The 23,916-nt window shown below is 42.0% G+C and overlaps 2 protein-coding genes across 3 annotated transcripts in view; one reads left to right on the top strand and one right to left on the bottom strand.

Moving 5' to 3' along the window:
• Positions 1–4,467: 4,467 nt before the first annotated feature.
• Positions 4,468–16,779, bottom strand: MISFA (mitochondrial sheath formation associated). The gene is made up of 5 exons (XM_045808640.2): positions 16,559–16,779; positions 7,474–7,691; positions 6,972–7,064; positions 5,209–5,246; positions 4,468–4,579 (listed from the first exon to the last, which is right to left on the bottom strand). Exons 2-3 carry the CDS (start codon positions 7,540–7,542, stop codon positions 6,972–6,974), a joined length of 162 nt encoding a protein of 53 aa, XP_045664596.1. The 5' UTR covers positions 7,543–7,691; positions 16,559–16,779; the 3' UTR covers positions 4,468–4,579; positions 5,209–5,246.
• Positions 16,780–16,797: 18 nt separating this feature from the next.
• The window catches only part of UEVLD (UEV and lactate/malate dehyrogenase domains), a 45,376-nt gene continuing 38,257 nt past the window's right edge, over positions 16,798–23,916 (top strand). Inside the window, exons 1-2 of one of the 2 annotated variants that reach the window (XM_045808636.2) lie at positions 16,798–16,926; positions 23,325–23,409. In XM_045808636.2, coding sequence (XP_045664592.2) covers positions 16,879–16,926; positions 23,325–23,409 — 133 coding nt within the window. In that variant the 5' untranslated portion in view covers positions 16,798–16,878. The remainder of the gene's footprint in view (positions 16,927–23,324; positions 23,410–23,916) is intronic. The other variant, XM_045808637.2, reaches the window with a different exon arrangement.

The raw sequence follows: 23,916 nt of genomic DNA, 5'->3' as shown, positions 1-23,916 counted from the left end.
GGGCACGGCCCGGCTCCCAGTCACACTTACTTTGTCTTTTAATGAGGAACCTGGCCCTTCCATGAATGTTGCCAGCAATAAAGTGACCTGTCCTAATCTATATGTTTGGATTGAGAACTTGAAAATGTAGAGTAGGCTTTATAATTATCGTATGGATGTCATCTCTGTGACTTTGAAGTAAAAAGTAGAATAAATTATATTGTATTCTGCATTATTCGTGGATTGGATGCTGAGCATTCTTATTCACTAATTTAGGTGATAAGGCAATTAACAAAAAAATTTTTTCAAGTTAAAATACAAGTTATGCCATTTAATTTAAAAATACTTGTTTCCAAGTTTTCCTTTCAGATTTACTGTTATGTTGGCTTTAGTATAAAATAGACAAGGTCACTGTGCTGATTGATTTTTATCTAAAAAGTTCATTTTTATATTGAGGAAGAATGCTTATTTTATTCAAACATTAGATTTGGAAGAGTAATAGTTTAAAAACTGAGGAAGTGACATGTGAGACTCCCCTCTTTCCTCTCTTCCCTCCTTATAAAAATATTTTGGAAAAAGGTGCCCCTGTACCCCTTGATATTAATGACTGCATTTTATCTTAAATTCTTTAGCAATTAATGGCAAAAACCAAAAACTAAATTCATGTATATCAAGAGCACCACCTTCTCTTTTTGCCCATATTGCACTTTTATTTCAAACTATGCACTGTGAAGAGATTTTTTTCCCAGGTAGAAGAGGATGTTCCCAGTTACTAGTGTTTTACTGGGCTGGGGAACTTACTTCATTCTCACTTTTTTTCAAGTCCTATTTTTAGACTTGATAGCTCTTAAGCCTCAAATCCAGGCAATTCCAATCAGGCTGACGTAGATTGTGGCTGGAGAGAAGCCAGGTCTCAAGGAAAGTCAGCAACAGAAAATGAGATATGATGGTGCTAGAGCACATTTGTCCTTGATTCTAAATGTGGAGGGTTGGGGGCAGTGGGACATAAGCTTGTAAAACGGTTCCAAAAGTTGCTTTCATGTATTCCTTTTTATCCATAAAGCTTTCTTTATTCTTCAAGTTTGGGAATATAGATTACTGTTGTCAGCCTCCCTTAATGGGACAACCATGTGACTTAGGCCCTTAAGACTCTGACTCATTTTGAGTTGAGTTTCAAATTGCAGAAGTGCAAGGATTTAACTTTGAAGCTGAATCCTATGAAAGTTGTCTCCATCACTAGGAATAATGCCTTTCCGATGGTCCACATAGAACTGTTACACTGGCAGAAAATCCTATCGACTGCCTCTCCCCCATCTCCAGTACCTTTAGTGAAATTGATTTAAGGGTAGTGTGATGTTCCATGTAAAGAAACAGCTTTGGAACATTATTTCCTTTGCTGTCACTTTATGCTCCCCCCAAAAAAGTTTTTTTCTTGGATATATTTTTTCAATATTCAGACTCTCTGAAATCTATTACAATCAAGTGCTTATCATAGCCGAAAGATTTCTCGTGGCTTAAAGTTTACTAGCACTTTACTCAATGTGCAGTTATTTGTACATAAAGGCACCAATGTGCTAGATAAAAGTTCGAGAACTTGAAGAGTCAGGTTGTGTCCTTACGCGTGTGTCACTGTTGAGTGCATTTCTTCTCCAGATGTTATTATTCTTCGGCATCAACATTATAAAAGGGCACTTCTGGGGCTCAATTAAAAAGAAAGTCCTGAGAAAGTCTTTTAAATTCGTCTTGGCCTTGTTTCCAAATCCTGTCTTCCATTTTGTTCTGCAGTTCCTGACCACTCTTACTAAAAGCCCACAGATCTTTGAAGAAACTGGAATAAGCTGTTATATTTTTTCAAGGTTTACAAATTAAGTGCTTGGTTTTTAACGTATCCTCTACCATTTTGGTTTTCAGATTTTATTAATTCAATATCTGAAGATGTGCCTTTTATTGGGTAATGTTAATTCACGAATGTAGTAATGTTATTTCACGATTGTAATGTTACATGATCATGGGTGTGGCATTCTCTAACAGATGATGTGAAAGGAAAGTAGTTTTCATAAAACTCATATGGCTCTGATTGCACAGTCCCACTTGCTTTTGATGTTGCTATGTCAAAGCAAGGGGCACTTTCTTTTAAGGCTACTTTCAGAACTTGTCTTTGTATTTTCTCTAAACTATAAATGCAATTATGTCCATTTGGAGGCCAGGGTACCACATGTCACAGACAGCCTTACATGTGTGCCATGAGAGGGTTCAAAGACTGTTAACAAAAAAGAAAGTCTATGGGAACTCGAAATTTCATTTTTTTAATGTTACCCCAAGATTTTCTCCAAGAAATTACTGTTTTGTATTTTGTAACTTAAAAGCAGCTATTAGTACATTTCTGAGATATAGCAGGAGACCAAAACATGTTTGGAAAGAGAATAAATATATGAAGAGAGACTGGTTGGTTTATTTTCAATGTGCTGAATATATTAGACTACTATTTATTTTGTGAGTGGATGTGATAAAATAAATATTCAGGTGTTTAGTGTATGATTAAGAGTGAGATATAGGTTTCTTTGGAGTTATTAAATCCATCATGTCTTTTACATAATGGACAAATCAAGTTTTAAAAAAGAAAACATTTACATAGCTTAGCTTGTTTTCTGGTGCTGTCGACCTGCAAGAGAATCTACTTTTGCATATACAGGTGAAAGTTTTGCAATTTATGTATTAAAGAAATTGTAGGCATTAAAAATATTTTATTGATATTTTCACTGGTTTGCCTTTATTTACCAAAACTCAGATATTCCTTCTTTCATTGCCCTGAACATTTTCCCAGCTAGAACCCCCAGTAGACTCATCACACTTGAGATGGAGTTTGCCTCCTTACACACACACACACACACACACACACACACACACACACACACACAATCTCTGTTCATTCTCTCTGACACATTCATGTCTGCTCAAGTCTCCACAGCTGACCCTCTCCCCACCCCTCACCAGCTTAAGAGAGCTGGTCTGCTACCAGACACCCAAGTTAGGAGAATCATTTGGAGGTATACTCAGGAAACTGGAGGGAAGAAGAACCGGGTATATAGTTCTTCTTGTCAAGAAAATGAGCAGGTTCTGATCCCCTATAATAAAAAGAGCCTGAAATAACTGAGATGAGTCTTTTGGAATATATAGGAGGCAAGTGGGCACAGGCATGCAGCCAGAGAATGTAGGCACTTAACTCGATGGGATGGGTTGAGTCTCGGTCACATAAGCAGTATTGTAAGAGACGCTACTATCCTAGAGTCAGGGTTACACAGTGTTGCTTATGGATTTTGAGTTCACTTTTCTTTCCATAAAAAGTAAGAAAGGGCAATCCATTCACTGCACAGGGCCACTTAAAAATAGTTTAGCAAACATGTACCAAATACTCATCAACAAAATGTTACCTGCATAACCAAAAGATTACTTCGGTGGTAAGGATGCACTTCTGAACAATGGAACTATCAGTCATCCCCAGGCAGCCACAGAATGGGAAAAGTTGCATACAGTTTGTTTCAAAAGTACTTGCTCTTGTTAGGTTCCCCCCGCCCCGCCCCAATCCCCTCTCAGGGTCAGAAAATTCCAAACCACCTCTAGAGGGCTTATGAGGAATACCCTAGGGCTCAAACACCCAGAACAACTGTATGGGTCTTATACTGAGGTTTCCATCCTTGGTCTCACACTCACACTGCATCCTATTTGAGGACTGAGCAGTTGGCTTTTGTTTCTGTGCGTGCTGCCCTGTATGGGCAGCAGTCGCGGCTAAAAGAATCATCAGGCACCTTCTTGGCTATCCAAGTGAGGGAGACACTTGAGCCAAGAGACAGCCAAGATCTTGGATATTCCAGGCTCTTGTTTGGCTCTTCCTTGGCACGTAAAAACATGCCAAGGAGAAGGTCTAGATCTTAATCTTGACTCTGCAACCCAGAGCTGTGAGGCTGGTAAGATCCTTGAATCTCTCAACTTCGTTTTTTGCCATTTTGTTAAATGAGGCCAGTGGCTAACCCAGAACGCTATCGTAAGGATTAAAATAATGTACGATTTAGCACCCAATACTAAATTCAGTCCTTTCCCCACACAGTGTAAGCCTTAGGTTTTTGATAATAGCTGTGAAAAGGCCACAGAGAAGTATCCCCAAAGGACAGGCTTGAAGTTGCTGCAACAACCTTTTCTGTAACATTTTTTCGACCCTGGACCCTGGATGCAGGAAAAAGGCTATACTTGGGAACTAGGTCTAAGGAGCTTTAGAGAATTTCTAGCCTTAAGGATACAGAATAGGGGGCAAATTGAACGAGGTATCTTAGTCTTAATGCCAGTCTTGGAGCCTGAAACACAGGGGACCCAATCCCATTCATCTACCCCAACTACATCCCCACCTCCCCATAGCTCCCTGTTTCGAGCTAACAGAATACCAAGTCTTCATCTTAAAAAGTGCGGTAACTTTTTACATAAAACGTGACAAAATAATGTGCAATTACTTTATGCGAAACCAACAACAGGAGCTGTACAGCCGGTCAGGTGAGCTTCAGAGCTGCATTACTTCACCAGGATCATCTTTGCTTATTTCCACCGGGGTCTGGGGGGAAAAAAGTATGTCAGGTGGGCCTTACCTCGTGTTTGCTAGAGTGTGGGGATAAGGCACTGACCTCCTCGCTGAGGACAGGCAGAAGTAGTTTTGTCCAATTCTGTCTCTTAATGCCTCTGATCCCAGTTGCCAGAAGGGCGTAGTAGCCATGTGGGAGGTGACAAGAGGCCAAAAAAGGACAAACATCCAAGGTCTAACAGGAAGAGAGCTCTCTAGCACCAGAACCACTTTATCGACCACCGTTTGCTCGAGGAGGAAGACTTGGGTGTGAACTGATTTAAGAACTGGTACTGAAGCCTAAGCACACAAAATGGCCCCCTGAGCACAAGACGGGGTCACCCGTGTCAGACAGCTCTGACTCTGGGCCTGAGACATCTTTACCTCTACGCCTCCAGGTTCTTGAAACTGAAGAATGTAAGACTAAAGACTCTTAGGAAAATATGTATAAAAGAAAGACATGAGAGACAGAGGGAACGCTCAGTGAATGATAATAGAAGCACCTAAGCCACAACCACGATTGTGTCTAAAGTTACTAGAGTTGCATTTCGCTGCTTAGCTCGTTGATTTGGGGGAATACATTTCAAAGTAGGAATAGAGAACAAAGTTGAAAGCACACTTACCCCTCCTGGGGGATACTTATATCCCTTCCACATGGTTCCTGCAATGAGAAGCAACCATAAGACAACAATCATCGTGGGGCGTCTTGCTCAGCTGGTGGTGTGTGCTGGGGAAAATGGGTGGTTCTGAAAGGTGTGGTGTTCTATTCCCCGAGTCCTGGGAACTGGGCCGTCTTTATTCAAGGCCAGATGGTGGATCGCCCAGCATGATAGCTCCTGGCTGGAGAGCTTTGTGGTCTAGCCTGAATGGCAATGCCTCACCATGGCCATTTTGGGGGGCAGAGCTCAGACACCAATTGTGACATCAGCTCCTGTGACCTTGGGGGGACCAGTTAGAGTGAGTAGCTATGGGACAGTTGGCCAGGATGCCTGGTGTTTAGGGGCCAAAGAACCCTTACTAGAAGGGCCCTGCTCGCTAGGTTAGGATCTAGCTGGCGTCACATCTTTATTAACTCATCACCTGTCCAAATATTAACTATTGGTTTCATGCAATCAGATGCAAAAAGCATTGCCATGCAGAAAAAAAACAAAACAAAAACTACTCTGGATTAATTGGGAGGATTGGCTAGGCATGCTGTGGGCAATTACTTTATATACTATTGCTAGACTATGTGAAAAAGAAAAATCTGGCATTTTGTGAAACACCACAGTTAAACCCCCATTATGCAGGGGGTGCCTCCTGGAAAGGGAAGAGAAGGAAGATGGGCTGTTAGGCTCATCTTACAGCTGGGGAACCCGAGGCGTAGAAGAGTTTCAGCGGTCTGGTCAGGATCGGGGAGCTCAGCTAAGCAGTCCCTGGTGCCTCCATCCACATCCCCACCCCCACAAAGGTCTGAGTTGGGTCAATACTCACACTGACATTCTGAGGCGGGTGGAGAAAAAAAAAAAAAAAAAAGAACCCTCATTGTCCTGCTCTTAGTATCCCTGGGGCTGGGACTTGATGCTTCCCAGAAAACCTGCTCCTGTAATTGGATTATTACAAAGAATTTAAGTTTCTTTAACAGTGGGAACATCTTTGAAAAAACAGGTCTGAACGAAAGGGAGTGGGATGTGAGAACCCCAGGAGATGCTTGTAACAGGATATTGTATTCCTGTTTCCTAGAGGCAGGCTGGTCTGGTGGAATGAGTGCAAGAGGCTATTAAGTCCAGAGACCTATGCCCGCATCCCAAACGAGTTGGTCTGTATGGCCTCGGGTAAACCGTTGAAGTGGCTGTCACTGGCAAATCTTTGTTGACCAGCTCATTATTTTGCTTAGTTGTTAAGTTAGCGTTTAGTAAGTGCTTTGCATCAAACGTTTGCCATGAATTCCCAAATGCAATCCTCACAAAAATAGTGAGATACTGAGCTATCTCCACTGGGCAGATGAAGAAAGGTTTAGAGAGGCTCAATTTTCCCAAGGTCACACAGCTAGGGAGGAGCAAAGTTAGGGCCTAAACTCATTCACGGTAACTCCAGTCTTGGGAGCTGCCAAAAGGGGCACTGAAAATACTCATGCAACTTCTTGTAGTTTGTGAGAAAAGAAGTTAATAGACAGGAACAGTCTTTGCAAAGAATCCCTAGGAGATGCGCTTAACCAATCTTGGAACCTTGGCCTGCTGCCCAAAGCAGGGCTTGCAGTCTTCTTTCCCCACAGCATACCTCAAACCACTTCCCCTTTGACAGCGAATTGTTTCCCAGGGGAAAATAAACTCTCCACTGAGATTTCAGGGTGTTGCCACATTCGCTGGAAAGGGAAGAGTTGAGTCCAGCAGACCTGACCACTCACTCAGAGCTGCGGGTCTTCATCCACAGTCCGGCTCCTCAGTCGTGTCTTGTTTTCCTGAACAGGCCACTTCTCTTTCCACTTCAGGGTTGGAGGCTGAGTCAGAAAGAAATTTAAAGGCAGAAGTGGTTCTACTTGTTGGTCTGGTAGGTAACTGCCTCGGTGTGACTGGAAGGGCTGTTGGGAGGTCCTGCCGATGCCCACATTCCCTTCCCTACCAGCGACCACTCATGTACTTGGCCTGAACCCGTCTCCAGCAGATCCCTTATAAATTGCATAATGCCTTGAGATAAGTGATATTATGTACCCAAGGGGCAGGTGGAACGTAAAGATATCCCAAAGGGATGAGAAGTAGCCTGAGAAACTAACTTTGTTCCCATTGCATCTTGACCTCTAATTAGTGGTGAGACCTCAACTATCCTTCCCGTTTGGTCAGAAATCCCAGCTGGGAGGGGGAGTCAGGACTGACTACTGCCAAGGATTCACAGGCAGGGTCATTACTTACCGTGAACTCCGGAAACGTGCCCAAGTAACATGCAAGTCCAACAAAAAGCATCCAGCCAAGCACGATCATGATAACAAGTAAAACAATGTCAAAGACACAATTGCACAGTGAAGACTATTCACCAAGATCTTGGCAAAGGAGTGTGCTCATGAAACCCTCAGTTGGTAGAGGTCTTGCATGTCAATTCCAGTCCTTGGCTCCAAAGGATCCTCAATGCCCTAGTGGAGAAGTTGGGAGTCTAGTATGGCATTGTGACATCATTGGTCACATGGCCCAGATCACAACATATCAGAGACTGCCCCCAGACCAGTAGCTGAGCAGCAAACTAAGCTTTTTGTATGCACTCTCTCACAGCAACAATATGAAGTAGGTACTATTGTCAAGCCCATTTACTAAGGAGATGACTGAAGCATAGAGAGCCTAAGTGACTTGCACTGGGTCACACAGCTGATGCTCCAGACCAGGGCCAAGACTCAGGGCCCAGCTACCCGTTAGGAAGCTGGGCTCCTTGGACAATAGACAGGGATCGGGAAGGGTGTGTTCCTAGGTCTACAACAGCTGTGAATGGGATAAAGTGAATTCCAGAAGTGAGACACCTCTTATTTCTGTCCCTGCGATTCCCTCATCATCTCCAGGGCTCTGTCACCACCATTTTATACCATTCTTCACTACCTTTGGTAACTCTCTGCTGGTTCTCCTCTCTTGGCCTTCAAGAAGCCACAAGGAAGTCCTTTCTTCACAGAAACCTCCAACTGGCGCTGCGGCTCCCTTCCTAACCTGTTTCTTAATTTCCTTTTATGACCGAACTTCTTAAACAAGTGGTCCACACTCAAAGCCTTTCTTCCCAATCTCTACCTTTCTTCCATATATCACATTCTGACTTCTGGCCCCCACGCCACTACTTAGATGCTCTCAGAGGTTACCAAAGATCTCCTTTTTGTCAAGTCTAATGACCTCATCCTCATCCCTTTGACCTCCCTGTATTGTCACAATGGACGCTTCTCTCCACCAGAATTCTTTCTACAGACACACGTCCCTATGTGTTATTTTGATATCCCCTTTATTTTCATAACTTTTTTAATGATGAAAATAACAGATGCCCATGGTAAAACATATAAGAAAAATTAAACAATCTCCCCTCTTTTTTCCCCTCAGTTCCCGTCCCCATGATGTACCCAAGCCTGGTGTGTACCCTTCTGCCAAAGAATCCTCCATGAGCTTGTGAACATCAATACACATACGGAGGGATAGAGAGGATTTCTTTTCAGTGTTACTTTATTAAAGGTGATCATACTACCTACGCTACTTATGCACCTTGCTTTTCTCCTGTTAACAACAATACATCATGGACATCCTCCTGGGTCAATGGATAAAAAAAATCTAAACACATTCCTTTTTTTTTTTAATAATAAGCTTTATTGAGGTATACATCACATATGATAAAATTCACTCCTTTTTAGTGTGCAGTTGATGAGTTTTGAAAAATGTGTCAATCTCGTAACTACCACCACAATCAGGAGAGAAAAAATTTCGATCATCTCAAAAAGTTCCCTGTGCCCCTTTGCAATAAGTCTCCTCCCTTGAACTCCTTGTGCCTTGGAAACCATTTATCTGCTTTTGCATTTTCCAGAACTTCAAATAAAGAGTTATAGGCTGAATAAGCTTCTTGCACTTAACATAATGCTTTTAAGAGTCCCCCACGTTGTACAGTAGTTTGTCTTGTTTTATTGAATGAACAGATGGTCCACTGCATGAATACTGCAGTTTATCAATTCACCTCTTAAAGAACATCTGGGTTGTTTCCAGCTTGGGTTATGATGAGTAGAGTTTGGATTATCATAAATCTTTGGGTACAGTTTTTTGTGTGAACCTAAGTTTTAGTTTCTCTAGGGTAAATCCCAGCAGGGGTATTTGAATCATATGGTAAGTGCTGCTTAAAAAAAAAAAAACCTTTATCACTAGTTCTCGGCAATTTTACTTCGCTATGACTCTGTAATTTTCTGCATGTTTCTTCTCTTTCGAGTTCAGTGAGCTTCTTCAAACTGTGGGTTTATGGTTTTCATCAAATTGGGAAAATATCTGGCTAATACTTCTTCAAATATATTTTCTGCCTCCCTGTCCTCCTCTGTGACCTCCATTACGTGTGAGACCAGTAACCAGTGTGAACATGTCCCACAGCCTGCTGGTGGCTCTGCTCATTTTTGCATCTTTGTCTCTCTTTGTGTTTCATTTTGGATAGTTTCCATTGCTTTCTTTTTCAGGTTCACTCATCTTTCCCATATAATGTCTAATCTTCCGTGAATCCCATACAGGGTATTTTTCATTTGATGTTGTATTTTTCATCTCTTCAAGCTCAATTTGTCTTTGAAAAAATTATTTCATTTTTTTCCATCATGTTCTTGTGTCCCTTTGCATCCTTGAGCATTTTTGTAAGACTGATAAAAAACATTTTAAGGACTCCATCTGCAAATCTACCATCTCTGTCATTTCTGGAGTTGTTTTGATGGTTGATTTTTCTTTTTGCTATGGGCGATATTTTCCTACTTCTTTGAAAGCCTGGTAACTTTTGGTCGGATGTTTCACATGGTGAATTCTACAAGGCTGTCTGCTGGACTTGGTTATATTCCTTTCAGTAATGTGGGTTTTCTTCCAGGGTGTCTGGGATCAGTCTGATTCTTCCAAGGCTTGTTTTAAGATCTGTTAAGGTGGGCCAAGAGCAGCTTTTACTCTGAGGATAATTATCCCCATTACGGAGCTATGACCCTTCTGATGCCCACCGGGCACTCTCTCTGATGCCTACTGTGTTCAGTCTTCCAAATCCGTGGAATTTCCCACAACTCTTAGCCCTTTTCGGAGCTCCAAGAAGCGTTTGGCCTGCTGTTTGTAGGTGGTTCTTATCCCGGCCTCATGGAGTTTTCATATGCACAGACAAATTCAGCCAAAGACTCACATGTACCCCTATGGAGATCTCGAGGGCGCTCTCTCTGTGGGACCTTCTTTTCCAGGACCCCATCCTGCAAATTCCTGGCACTCTGGCCTCCTTTGTACTCTGCTAGCTTTCTTTACAACTCAGCAAGACTAATCTTGGTTTGAGTAACCCCATTGTGCTGCAGTCTGAAAACGTCTTCCAGGCAGTAGGCTGGGGCAACTGTAAGGCTCATCTCCTTTATTTCCTGTCTCTCAAAGTTCATAGGCTTGTGCTGCTTCTTGTGCAAGATCTGACAACAATTATTTCATTTTGCGCCATTTTCTATTTGTTTATGGAGAGAAGGCAACTCCTGTAGCAGTTGATCCTTCCTAGGCGGAAGCAGGAATCTAACTTATATTTTTTAATTTCTGCATAATAGTCCACATTTATTTCCTCTTTCTCCTAACGATGAATAGATCAGTCAAGAGATGGAAACCACACAGTGATTTCAACAGAGAAAGTTTAATAAAGAGAATTATTAACTAGGAACAAGAGATTAACTAGGGAAAAGGTAGAAAGCTCTACCTATACAGAAATAGCATAGGGAGCAGCGATCATCTCTAAGGCTGAGGCAAAGCACCCAAGGGAGAAACAAACTTGTAAGACTCCCTCCCCTCCAGAGCTGAGATCCAAAACTTGTTGAAGAACAAGGCCGCCACCGACTGGAAGGTAGAGAAATCTGATCAGTTGCAGGCCAGACCTGACAATTAGAGAATCACCAGATGCTGGTGAAATTTGCCAGGAAGTCTCCAGAGGGGTTCTGGGAGGTTTACTGATCCTTGCTGAGAATCTGCCAGCAGATTATACCAGGAAGCTACCCCGTGGGGTGCTGGTGCTAGAACTCAAGGCAAACTGTTCAGTGGCAGGGACGCCATTGAAACTCAATGGAGAACAGTCCCTAGAGAGGCCACTGAAACTCAACGGGGGTGAGCACCACCGGATAGCCCCCACATGCCACTGGCAGCCACACAGCAGAACATGGAGAACAAAGGCACACTGGAACCAGGAAGAGAAGTTTCTTCCTCCTACAGTAGCTCCCCAAGGCCTCTATTGATAAAATTCAACATCATGCCCACTAGCGAGGAAAAAGGGTTTACAAGGTCCAGGTCTATTCCAGCAGAGCGAGCAGTGACTGGTGGATTTGAAGCTAAAGGACAATGACTTCATAAATGGCACAATGTGCATTTAGGTCTCCTTCCATTTTTTTTACCACCATAAACAATGCTGTGATTGTTAAAATTTCTTGGACAATTTCTACGGAGTATCGCCAGGTTTTTACTTGTTAACCAGGAAAGCCGCAAGATGACAAAAAGGGTGTGCCAGTTCAGACAGAGCGTGAAAATGGAGAGGCTATATAAAACCCTTCCAAAAAAGGAACTGGTAGAAGAAAAGAAAGATTATAATTTCATTTCATAAGGACAAAGGATGTCCTTCAAAAGACAAAGGATGTCTGTGGCAGGAGCGCCTGAGACGCAGCACAGGCAGTCAGTCAACAAACAACACAGGCTCCATATATCTAAGTAAAGGATACTGGTTTTTGATGTGCCCATTTTTAAAATTTTCATGAGGTCTAATTTACTTATTTTTTTCTCTTGTTGCCTATGCCTTGGTGTCATATCCACTGCCAAGTCCAATGTCATGAACTTTCTTCCTATGTTTTCTTCTAAAAGTTGTATTGTTTTAGGTGTTACATTTAGGTCTTTGATCCATTTTGAGTTAATTTTTGTATATGGTGTTAGATAAGAGTCCAATTCATTCTTGCGTACGGATGTCCAGTTTTCCCAGCACCATTTGTTGTAAAGACTGGCCTTTCCCCCATTGAATGGTCTTGGCACTCTTGTCAAAAATCATTTGACCATGTATGCAAGTATTTATTTCTGGGCTATCTATTCTATTCCATTGGTGAGGTACTTAGAGACGTCAAAATCAGAGAGACAGAAAACAGAATGGTGAGTTGCCAGGGGCCGGGGAGAGGGAAGAGTAGGAAGATATTATTTAATGTATATAAAGTTTCAATTTTAGAAGATGAAAAGCATTACGGAGATGGGTGGTAGGGATGACTGGGCAACATTTTGAATGTATTGAATACCAGTGAACTGTATACTTAAAAATGGTTATGATGGTAAATTGGACGTTAGGTGTGTTTCACCACAATAAAAAAAAATGGGGGGAAAGAGAAGTAAACGATAAGGATACATGTGTCTAATATTTGGAATACCAGGGTTTCATCCCTGAACAATATGTCCGATAGGACCAGTAATTATGAAAGCAAAGAGTGTAAACAGAGATCAAAAGCAGAGCACCAAGAAAAAAAAATCTTATTTTAAACAAGCCATTCTTGTGACTTTTTTCAAGCTGCAAGCAAAGATGCAGAATATACACCTTTCCCATTTCTTACTTTGGGGATCTCTTTTTTTCTTTTAATATAATTAACATCTTTGTACCTGTGTCTTGGGCACTTTTATTTCAGTAAGACAAATTTCCAAAAGTAGGGTTATAGAGTCAAAGGTATGTAGGATTACTTTGCCCAAAGGTTAGCAGATTATGCTCGCACTGACTACAGTTGAGTTTCTTTTTTTTTTTTTAAGATTTTATTTATTTATTTGACAGAGAGAGACAGCCAGTGAGAGAGGGAACACAAGCAGCGGGAGTGGGAGAGGAAGAAGCAGGCTCCCAGCGGAGGAGCCTGATGTGGGGCTCGATCCCAGAACGCTGGGATCACGCCCTGAGCCAAAGGCAGAAGCTTAACCACTGCGCCACCCAGGCGCCCCTACAGTTGAGTTTCTTAAACCAGGGTGCGAGGATGGGCTTCAGTGGAATCCCTGAACATTCCTGAAATTGGACACAAAATGGACTGCATATGTTGGCATGTACATTCTTCTGGAACAGGTCTGTATCTTCCAACAGATTTTTTTTAAAGTCTGAAACTCTAATAAGGCTGAGAACTAGTACACTAGATCATTTTCTCCCTATAGCTTTGGTCACCCCACACCATTCATTCAGCAAACTTACCGAATATGTGAAGAATGAAGACATGCATAAATTCAAGCATGCTAGGTACTGGGAATACAGAAATAAATGAGATGTGACAGCTATCTGTCAGGACCTTATGGTCTTTGGGGACAGAAAGAGGGGAAGAGATGGAAGTAGTTCAGTATAATAAAATATCCCAGGCAGGACATTAAGGCACGAAGCACGGAAGACACTATGTGCTTGGGGAAAAGCGAATGTTTCAGCCTGGTTAGATTACAGGATGTAATAGTGCCAATTTCTGGATGTGCGGGGTGGGGGTGGAGGTCATACCAAAGTCAGCCAGTGTTTGTACTACACGATCTTCCTCTTACGACTAAGTACCAATAGGCACAGAATTCCAGCTTCCTGGAGATTATTAATCACAAAATTTCATCACAACTTCGCACACAGGGAGGCAGCAAAATGCACAGATAAGGAACATGGTCTCTGACACCACCTTCTGCAATAATTTAACCTTTCTGAGTCTTGGTTTCCCTATCTGTAAAATGGAGCCAATTATACCATATATCCTCTATTTTAAGGTGCATACTTTTTCACATTTTAGCTCTTTTCAAATAGATGTGTTAAAATTGGCATTTATATTTAATTTTGTAAGCTTTTCTCTCCCACAACTTTGTACATACATCTCTTACTCAACAGGATCTCAGAAACAAGGAAAGAGGTAATACAACCCTAAACCTCAGTTTCCTCACCAGTAGGATTGAGGTAATTCTATCTAGGTCATAGGGTTCTGAGAAGATTAACTATGATAAAGCACATAAAACTCTTAGCAATGTACCTTCCACACAGGAAGTGATGGCTACACACACGCACGCAGAGGCATAAAGTGTCCCCAGTGCCTATAAGTCATTCATAGTGACTAAACCAGAAGAGACTGAACTGTTTGGATGGAAGGTGTCTTTCATAAACGATTCTTTCATCAAAGACTGAAGAACTTTGCTCAGGCCTCATTTCTAACATGGTATCTTTTCCTTGATTACTGGATTTCTGACAGGGTGTGTTAGACCTTAGAGGCCCCGGAAGTCCCACTGTTTCCTAGGTTTTTTTACATCTGCCTGAGGTGCTCTTAGAGACCTCTTATCTTTCCATCTTCTCCCCTCCTACCTTCTCTCCTGGCTTCCTCTCTTGCCCCACCTACAGTCTCTTCACAAGGCAGTAGTCAGATCTATTCTTCTAAGACTCATCACATCACTTCTCTGTTAAAAACCCTCCAGTGGCTTTTCCTCTTTCTCTCAGAGTAAGAGCCTAAGGGGAAAAAAAAGCAGCCCCCAAAATCTGGGAACTGGTCTGACCCAGCCAGTAAGGTGTCTGTGTTGTTAGAAGTCGACCCGGCACTCAAGGCTATGCTATGTTATTCTCCTGTTGGATAAAACAATCTCACAGAACACAAACATCAGACAGGGTCATTCAGACCATGATAAAATGAGACCAAATAAGTCCACTTCATAATTTTGTCTAAGCAGAGACAAACCAAGGTCGCTGCACCGCCCATGAAATACCAAACATCCTCTTCTCTCTGCTTAATATGAGTGACTGCTTCTTCTTTACCAATTACTGCTTTATCCTTGCTTCAGTTTGCCCATTGTATAGATATTTATTGAGATATGCAATCACGGAACTGTCTCTGCTTTCTGTTAGCACCCAATCCAAAGTGAAGATTCACTTCATTAAATCCTCCCCCAAGTCACCCAAAGCCCCAATCCTATAGTAGGTCTTTCTCACACTCCCATACTGAGCAGTCCCAATAGTTCTCCACAGTATCTGCTCCCTCACTGCAAAGAGTAATCAAGCCAAGTTGTTTAAGTGTGGGTGTGTTCCTGATGCTCTTCCGGCTGGAGGTCACTGACAAGCCAGAGTCACAAATGTCTACAAAGGCCCCGCAGTGATTCTCAGACTTCACCATGCATTAGAATCACCAGTTTCGTCAAAAATGATCGCTTGAACCACTCCTCCCCCAGAGTTTCTAATTCTGTAAGTCTGGGGATGGGGTCTTCGAATCTGTATTTCTCACAAGTTCCAGGTGATGCTGAGGCTGCGAGTCTGGGGGCCACACTGGACGAATCATTGCCCTAAACTATCTGTGGCTTCCCTTTTATTTCTCTGACTTAGCCTACTTCTGTTTCCTCACCTCTTACTTACTCTACTCCAGCCACACTGGCTGTCTTGTTGTTCTGAGCTCACACTGTCTTAGGATTTTGCTTTGAATGCCCTCTAATATAGAACACTTACTCTCTCACCTCTCAAGGAGACCTACCTTGATCACCTTACCTTGCCTTTTAAAAATTTATGCCCTACAACACTTAACTACCTTTCAGCATATGATCTAATTTACTTATTTATTATATGTATTGTTTTGCTCTCTTGCTAATAAAAGAATGACCGCCTTAGGACAACCGATATTTTTGTCTATTTTGTTCACTGCTGTATCCTCAGACCTGGAAAAAGATCCAGCAAATAGTCAACGCTCAACAAAAGTTTGTTGAATGAATACTCTTTCCAGCCTTTATTTTCTTTGCCTAATTGAGTCACAGCATTCCTGCCTCTGGCTCTCCCTGCAAATACAATCACCATCCTGCTTACCCAACCTCCTGACAGTTAAAATATCCATCTTCTGCAACTTTTTAAGCCCAGTGGCTCAAATCAGGGATAAAGCAAGTTGTAAGTAAATCACAAGTCAAGGAGACCAGACAAAGCCAGCAAATTGCATCTCTTCGTCTTCTCTATATGGATGACTTTAGCCACCAATCTACCTCCTATCTTGTTCCGAAACTCTTTTTCTGACCTAGCTTTTTCTCTCTCTGCCACCAACAGTTATGGCGCCCCTTCTGGAAAAAAAAAAAAAAAAAAAAAGGCAACCCCTCCCCGCATGCGGCACCAACCCTCACAATCTCCCAGTTTTTCGACAATGCTCCTCCTGACTCCATTTTCCCTTTCTAGCTCGCTGAAAATTTGCTTTTAAAGTTACGTTACCTCTTCCTTCCTAAATCTAACTATAATTTTTGGTCTTGATCTTTCTCGATACTCTGCTGAATTTAACACACCCTTCTAGAAACTCTCTTCCAAAACAGCGCGAGTTAATTCTACCTCCTTTACTGCTTCTCCTCGGGTCCTTCCTATTCCTCTCCTTACAGATGTCCCCAAGTTTCCTTCCAGCAAGCCGGGTCGTGGCCCCGGGGCGCTAACGCCTTTCCCACCGCGCTCAGGGTCCACGCTGGGGCGCTGGTCCGACTCCCGGGCGGAGCGGCCGCGGAGCCTGGGCGTTGGACGCCGGCGAACTTTCGAGCCTGGGAAGGGGCGTGGCGTTGGACTGCTCGGGAGGCTTGGACCTCGGCGGCCACCGTCTAGCGGTGGCCACGGAAGGAGGTCCCCGGGCTGGAGCCGCAGAACCTGGCTCCGGGACGTGGATGGAGATGGAGTTCGACTGCGAGGGTCTCAGACGGCTACTGGGCAAGGTGCGGGCAGCCCGCCGGGCCGGGTCTGGGGCTCCGGGGTGTCGGGGTCGGGCTGCCTCGTCGAGGCGTTTCCCCGCCTCGTCCCCGGGTTTGGAGCGGAGGCGGGCTAGCCTGAAGCCGGTTGCGGGGAGTGGCTCCCGGGAGGCTGCGGGTCTCTCCCTCCCGAGCCTTCAGTCCCCGGGCGGGCGCTGTAGCTCCGCCCACGACTCCGAGGCCCGCGGCCTCCATCCGGAGGGAGACTTTCTCACGCCACCAGCGTCTCAGGTTCTCAGACAGCTCCCCCGCACTCCCCTGTCCCTTTAACCACGCCTTTCTCTCTGCTGAAATGGCCTGCCCCTTTTTTCTTGACTTGCAATCTCTTGTTTCTGAGACTCAACTCAGATGTCACTCCCTGCAAGACGGAATCACGCCCTTCGCTCTGCGTGCTTTCAGAAGTCTGGATTATCACATCGTGGAGTAACTATTTATTTACAATTATTTATTTACTCACTCGGTGTGCTCTGACCGCAGAGACGGTGCTGTTATATCCCCTTCCCTAGCACTGTGCCTGACCACACCGGGGGTGCTAAATAACGGTGCGGTGAATGAAAGACCTGAGTAGATATAGGAATGAAAACAGGACTTGAAGATCCCGGAAGAGATCCTCTTAATGTTTGAAAGGTGGAGCCGGAGGACTGACCCAGAACTCTAACCTACATTTCTGGGGCATGACTAGAACCAGTTTCCAGGTTAGTCCAGGCTCTTGGTCCAGGCTCTGATTTCCCATCAGTGTATACTCTGAGGCAACCCCCGTTTCACCAGCTTTCTAGTTAAATGATTCTTAATGCTTCCTTAAGACTTCTCCATGCAGAAACCATACATACATGTCATTTTTTTGGATTTGCCTTAGTTGGGGCAATTTGCACATCTGTGCGAGGTTATGAAGCCTCATGACAAAGTGTTTATTTAATTGATCTGAATGATTTTATTTACTGCGACAGGTATAAATTTTGTAGGAAGAGAAGTATCATGCTTAGGACTACACCCTTTGTGTCTCCGCAGAACCTCTCTAGCAAGTTTTTTAACGAGGGGAGCATGACGTATTGTTTGGTGGGAAGAACTGTTAAAGTTGAGAGTAGAAATAGAACTTCATAATTTTTCCCTCAGTAAATTAGCATAAATTGAGATAATTCGAAATGATTTGGAGGATGCGGATGAATGGGAATTTTAAACACTGCTGGTGGTTCAATGGTTATTTAACCATTTTGGAAAACAATTTGGCCTTTTAATTTGATTATGTGTGATTTATATCCCTTCTACATCTAGGTAGATACTATAGAGAATTCATAGAATTCATAGTATATGAAGCAACAGGCATTTGCAGAATTCTCTAGGACTAAAAATTAGAAACAACCCAAATGTGCATTAACAGAAGGAAGGATAATTTGTTGTATATTCACACAATGGGAAACATTACTATGTGGCAATGAAAATGAGCTGCGACATGCAACAATACAAATGAATCTTAGAAACATATTGAGTGGAAAAAATTGGAAGTTACATGCAAAATTCAGTTTGATAAAGCCAACAAAATTAAAATTAAACAAAAACTAAACAATTGATTGTTGTTTAGGGATACACACCCATGTGTGATAAAACCAGAAGATGAAAGCAGAGGAATGTAAATATATGTTCAAGGGAGGCAGTTAAATGGGTGAGAGGAGCACTCAGACAGATGTAATGGTATTGGAGGGTCTGCTCTGTCTAATATAGTATCCAGTAGCCACAAGTGGCAAATTTCGGTATTTGTCAGAATTCGGTAGAATTAAAAATTGAGTTTCTCAGTCACACCAGCCATATTTCAATTGTCAATAGCTACATGTGGATTGTGGCCACCATATTAGATCGATCTTTTCCATCGTGGCAGAAAGTTTTGTTAGATATTACTGTTCTTTATCATATGTGAGCAGGTTGGTGCGTGGGTGTTTCTTCTGCAGAATGAGTGTATATGTTTGTGTGCGTGTGTGTTTATATACACATATGTATATATTCTTCAGTTTGTATTAAATATCAAGTTTAGGGGCACCTGGATGCCTTGGTTAAGCGTTCGACTCTTGATTTCAGCTCAGGTCATGATCTCAGGATTGTGGGATTGAGACCCATACCATGCTCCATACTCAGCCTTCATGCTCAGTGGGGAGTCTCCTTGGGAGTCTCTCTCTCTCCCTCTCCCTCTGTCCCTACCTCCCCCTCTCGCTTGCATATGCACATGTGCACACTCTCTCTCTCTCTCAAATGAGTAAATATTTTAAAAACATAAATATTAAGTTTAAAAAACTTACCTAGTTCCCTCATTCCTATTTCAGAAGTATGTGATTCCCGTATCACTAGTTGAATTACCTTGGACAGGTAGCTTAACCTAGATTTGTTCATTCACAGAATGGTAAGATTGGACTTGATCTGTAAGATGTTTTCCAGTTAACGGTTTTCTAATGAAATGATGCCACAAAGTATTCCTCAATGTGTCCTACATTTAAGCTTATGACATATAAGAGTACTCTTACACACTCTTCCTAAATATAAGTCTACTAAATGAATATAACATAGCAGATAAAGTTAAAATTTTAGTAACTTCTCAATTTTTCAGTGTTACTGACTTTTTTTTTTTAAGTAGGCTCCATGCCCAGCATGGAGCCCAACATGAAGCTGGAATTCACAACCCTGAGATCAAGCTCTAAGCTGAGATCAAGAGTCGGAGGCTTAACAGACTGGGCCACCCAGGCACCCCAGTGTTACTAACTTTTGTGAAGATATAATCACTTTAGTTTTAGAATCTCACAGGCCTCTTTTCCTCTTTCGTGACATGCCTATAGCCTTTAAGTACGTGGCATAGTCTGAGGCACATTTCCTTAGAGAATGTTATGTAGACTTTGCTTAGGAGGTATTGGAACAGTAAGGGAATATATGCCTTAATATTATACTAAGAAGATATTCTGTTTCATATATGGTGAAAATGATGTGAATATTTTTTTCAGGAAGGATAAAATGGGTCTTTTTTTTTAGGTGTCAAAAAGGTAAATCACATATTTGACTAGTGACATTTGGGTATTCCAGCCCTAAGGGAGAGTGCTTTTGCCCTCTTTTGACAAACTTTTATAGCAGTTTCGCAATTAAATCAATTCTGGTGTATATCCCTATGTAGCCATTAATCACATTCTCACAGGACATTAAAGTTGGAAAAAACAACTTATAATTTTTAAGTAGAAAACAAAACAAAACTTGTTCTCATTCATGATAAATATTCCAGGTGACAACAGTGCAGCCTTTCATATATTTGTGGGATGATTTCATCCACTTTTGTTTACACTGAATCTGGGCCTAATTTCACCCTGTCGTTAATACTGATCAATTCTTAGTTTTGATGCCGAGTCCTGTGAATCATAATTTCTTTCTGTATCCACTCTACTCATATGAGTCTGCCTCTTTGCTAATTCCCGTCCGGTCAGCCTGCATTTATCAGAGGCATATCCTGTGCTACGTGCTGTGGGGAGATACAGAGATGAGTACAAGATGATTCCTGCCCTCAAGTTGTTAATAATCATAGGCTTTTTCTTCTTCTTCTTCTTCTTCTTCTTTTTCTTCTTCTTCTTCTTCTTCTTTTTTTTAAGATTTTTTAATTTATTTATTTGACAGAGAGAGAGACAGCCAGCGAGAGAGGGAACACAAGCAGGGGGAGTGGGAGAGGAAGAAGCAGGCTCCCAGCAGAGCAGGGAGCCCAATGCGGGGCTTGATCCCAGGGCCCTGGGATCAGACCCTGGGCCAAAGGCAGACGCTTAACCACTGAGCCATCCAGGAGCCCCATAATCATAGGCTTTTTCTCTGCCAAATTCTTTCCCATCTTAAAATGATCTCCCTTCCCTCTAATTTTCTGTACCATTCTAGATTCTACTGTTGATTGTAGACAGCTGTTCCTGGAGGCCTTTCTCTAACTTAGATATGCTTTATGTGGATTCTTCATTTCTTGTCTGTATTTACTATTATATATGTTTTTGTTTAATATCTCACTTTTCTGTGTGTTAATCGTAAGGTCCTCATACATACCTGTTGAAGTTGGTAGGTAGTGGAGCTGTATCTTGTTTGCAAATGAAAAGCTTAAGGCTTAGAGAGAGGGAATAGAATCTATTTGCAGTTATTCCCCATTTCCTCTCAATCTCCTGTAACCCGAGGCACCCACTAATTTACTTTCTGCTTCATGGATTTGCCTATTCTGGATATTTCCTATACAAATCATACAATATGTGGCCTTTTGTGTCTGGTTTCTTTCACTTAGCGTAATGTTTTCAAGGTTCATCCATGTTGTAGTACGTACCAGCTCTTTATTCTTTTTTATGGCTGAATATTCCATTTTATGGATATATCACATTTTATTTATCCATTCATCAGTTAATGGACATTTGGCTTGTTTTGTTGGCTTTTATGAATAATGCTGCTTTGAACAATAGTGCACACGTATTTTGTATGGACATATGTTTCCACTTTTCTTGGTTATATACCTCAGAGTGAAATTCCTGGGTCAGACAGTAGCTCTATGCTTAGTCTTTTGAAGAACTGCCAGACTTTTCCAAAGCAGGTGCACCATTTTCTCACCAGCGGTGGTTTATGTATACAGGGGTTCTGATTTCTCCATATCCTCTCCCATACTTGTTATTGTCTTTTTTATTATGGCCTTTTTTTTTTTTTTAAGGTTTATCTATTTGAGAAAGCGAGAGAGAGAGAAAGAGGGTGAGTGGGGGGGACAGAGGGAGAGAATCTGCTGAGCATGGAGCCTGACGTGGCGCTCGACCCCTCGACCCATGAGATCACGACCTGAGCTGAAACCAAGAGTGGGACGCTCAACCAGCTGAGCCACCTAGGCGCCCCTAGCCTGTCTTTTGACTATAGTATGAATCCTCCAACTTTTGTGTCCTTTTACAAGATTGTTTTAGGCTGTTCTAGGTCTCTTCCATTTCCATATGAATTTTAAGATCAGTTTGTAAATTTTTGAAAATAAAAAAAAAAGCCAGTTGGGATTTTGATAAGGATTGTTGATTACTGAATCTGTTGGGGATATTGCCATCTTAATTGTAAGTCTTCTGATCTATTAACAAGGGATGGCTTTCTTTTATTTAGATGTACGTTAATTTCTTTCAACAAAGTTTTATAGTTTTTACACTAAGTTTTACATCTTGTTGTTCAATTTATTCCTAAGTGGTTTTTTCCTTTTTGATACTATTGCAAATGCAATTGTTTTTTCAAATTCATTTTCAGATTGAGAAAAGATTCTTTTTTTTTTTTTTTAAGATTTATTTAGAGAGCGAGCATGAGCAGGGGGAGGGACAGAGGAAGAGAGAGAAGTAGACACCCCACTGAGCAGGGAACCCCATGCGAGGCTCAATCCCAGGATCCTGAGATCATGACCTAAGCCAAAGGCAGACCCTTTTTTTTTTTAAACTGGATCTCCACTTTATTTTTTTATAATAATTTTTTATTATGTTATGTTAGTCACCATACAGTACATCCCTAGTTTTTGATGTAATGTTCCATGATTCATTACTTGCGTATAACACCCAGTGCACCATGCAATACGTGCCCTCCTTAATACCCATCACCGGCCTATCCCATTCCCCCACCCCCCTCCCCTCTGAAGCCCTCAGTTTGTTTCCCAGAGTCAAAGGCAGACCCTTAACTGACTGAGCCACCCAGGCACCCCAAGAAAAAATTCTTAACATTTTTTTCCTTCATTGAATCCCCAGCAGAGGTCTAGGAGGTAGGTATTATTTTTCTTTGTAAATGAGGAAATAAGTTTAAAGAAGTTAAATGATGTTGCCAAGGTAGCATTTCTGGGAGTATATCTGGATGAATGAGGAGGCAGTTCACTCACCTTGACGACAAACCCTCGAATGCTGTCTGTTCTTCCTTTGAAACCCAGGATGAAGTACCAGGAGGGTTGGGAGGGAAATTCAAGGTGTCTCAGGTGAATGAGGTATTCAAGAATGAGGCTTGGATCTTGAACACTGGTGACGTGGGTGCTCCTGCCCTACTTCTTAAGCCTTCGGGATGTATTGGGAGGCCGTTTGTTTCAGTGGTGAAAGGCCCAGGTCCAGAGTTTGAGCTCTGGCTTTACTTCTTCACTTGCTACCTAACTCAGCAAGTCATTTTGATTCTCGAGCTTTCATTTTCATCCTCTGTGGAGTAGAGCAGTTTTCAGCCCTATTATCTACTTCATGGGGTCCTTATTAAAAGGATTAAATCACATACTATTCATGTTCATAAAACTCAGAGCCCAGGGCCTAGCACGTAGTGTTCTGTTAAAGGTTAATTGTAATTGTTCTGCTGCCTACAGCTTTCTTCTTACTCCGTTCTCATTTTTCTCTTTTCAGTACAAGTTCAGAGATCTAACTGTGGAAGAACTAAAGAATGTAAACATGTTCTTCCCACATTTCAGATATTCTATGGACACCTATGGTAAGAACCATAACCCTAGTTTTAGCTACATTAAATTGTTAATTATTCACAGAGAGCTACAAAATTATAACTTCTCACTTCTCTTTTCTATCCCTTGATTTTGAACAGTACTCTGCAACCTGTGGTTTTGGAGGAAATTTAAGTTAATACAACATATTGTATTAGTTTTCTATTACTGCCAGAACAAATTAGCAAAAACTTACGGGCTTAAATACAGAGAACAAACTGTTGGTTGCCAGAGGGGTGTTGGTGGGATGGGTGTGCGAAAGAGAGGAAGGGGATTAAGAGCACACTTACCTTGACAAGCACTGACACATGTATAGAATTACTGAATCATGGTAGTGTACATCTGAAACTAATAGAACGCTGTGTGTTAATTATACTTGAGTATAAATAAATAAGTAAATAAGATAAAAAGTAAACAACAACAACCAACCAGCACAAATTTAGTAGCTTAAAAAAACTCAAGGTTACTGTCTTAGAGTTCTGTAGGCTAGAAGTACAGCA

Source organism: Ursus americanus, chromosome 24, assembly GCF_024610735.1.
Source record: "Ursus americanus isolate L20-20 chromosome 24, mUrsAme1.1.p, whole genome shotgun sequence".
In the NCBI taxonomy this organism is placed as follows: domain Eukaryota; kingdom Metazoa; phylum Chordata; class Mammalia; order Carnivora; family Ursidae; genus Ursus; species Ursus americanus.
This window is presented reverse-complemented; position numbering and strand designations above follow the sequence as displayed.

Bases quoted from the DNA above. Each gene is read 5' to 3' on its own strand.
- MISFA (XM_045808640.2), bottom strand. From the start codon at position 7,542: ATGATCGTGCTTGGCTGGATGCTTTTTGTTGGACTTGCATGTTACTTG. The intron at 7,065-7,473 runs GTAAGTAATGAC...TTTCTGACTCAG, and splicing joins GCACGTTTCCGGAGTTCACG to CCTCCAACCCTGAAGTGGAA.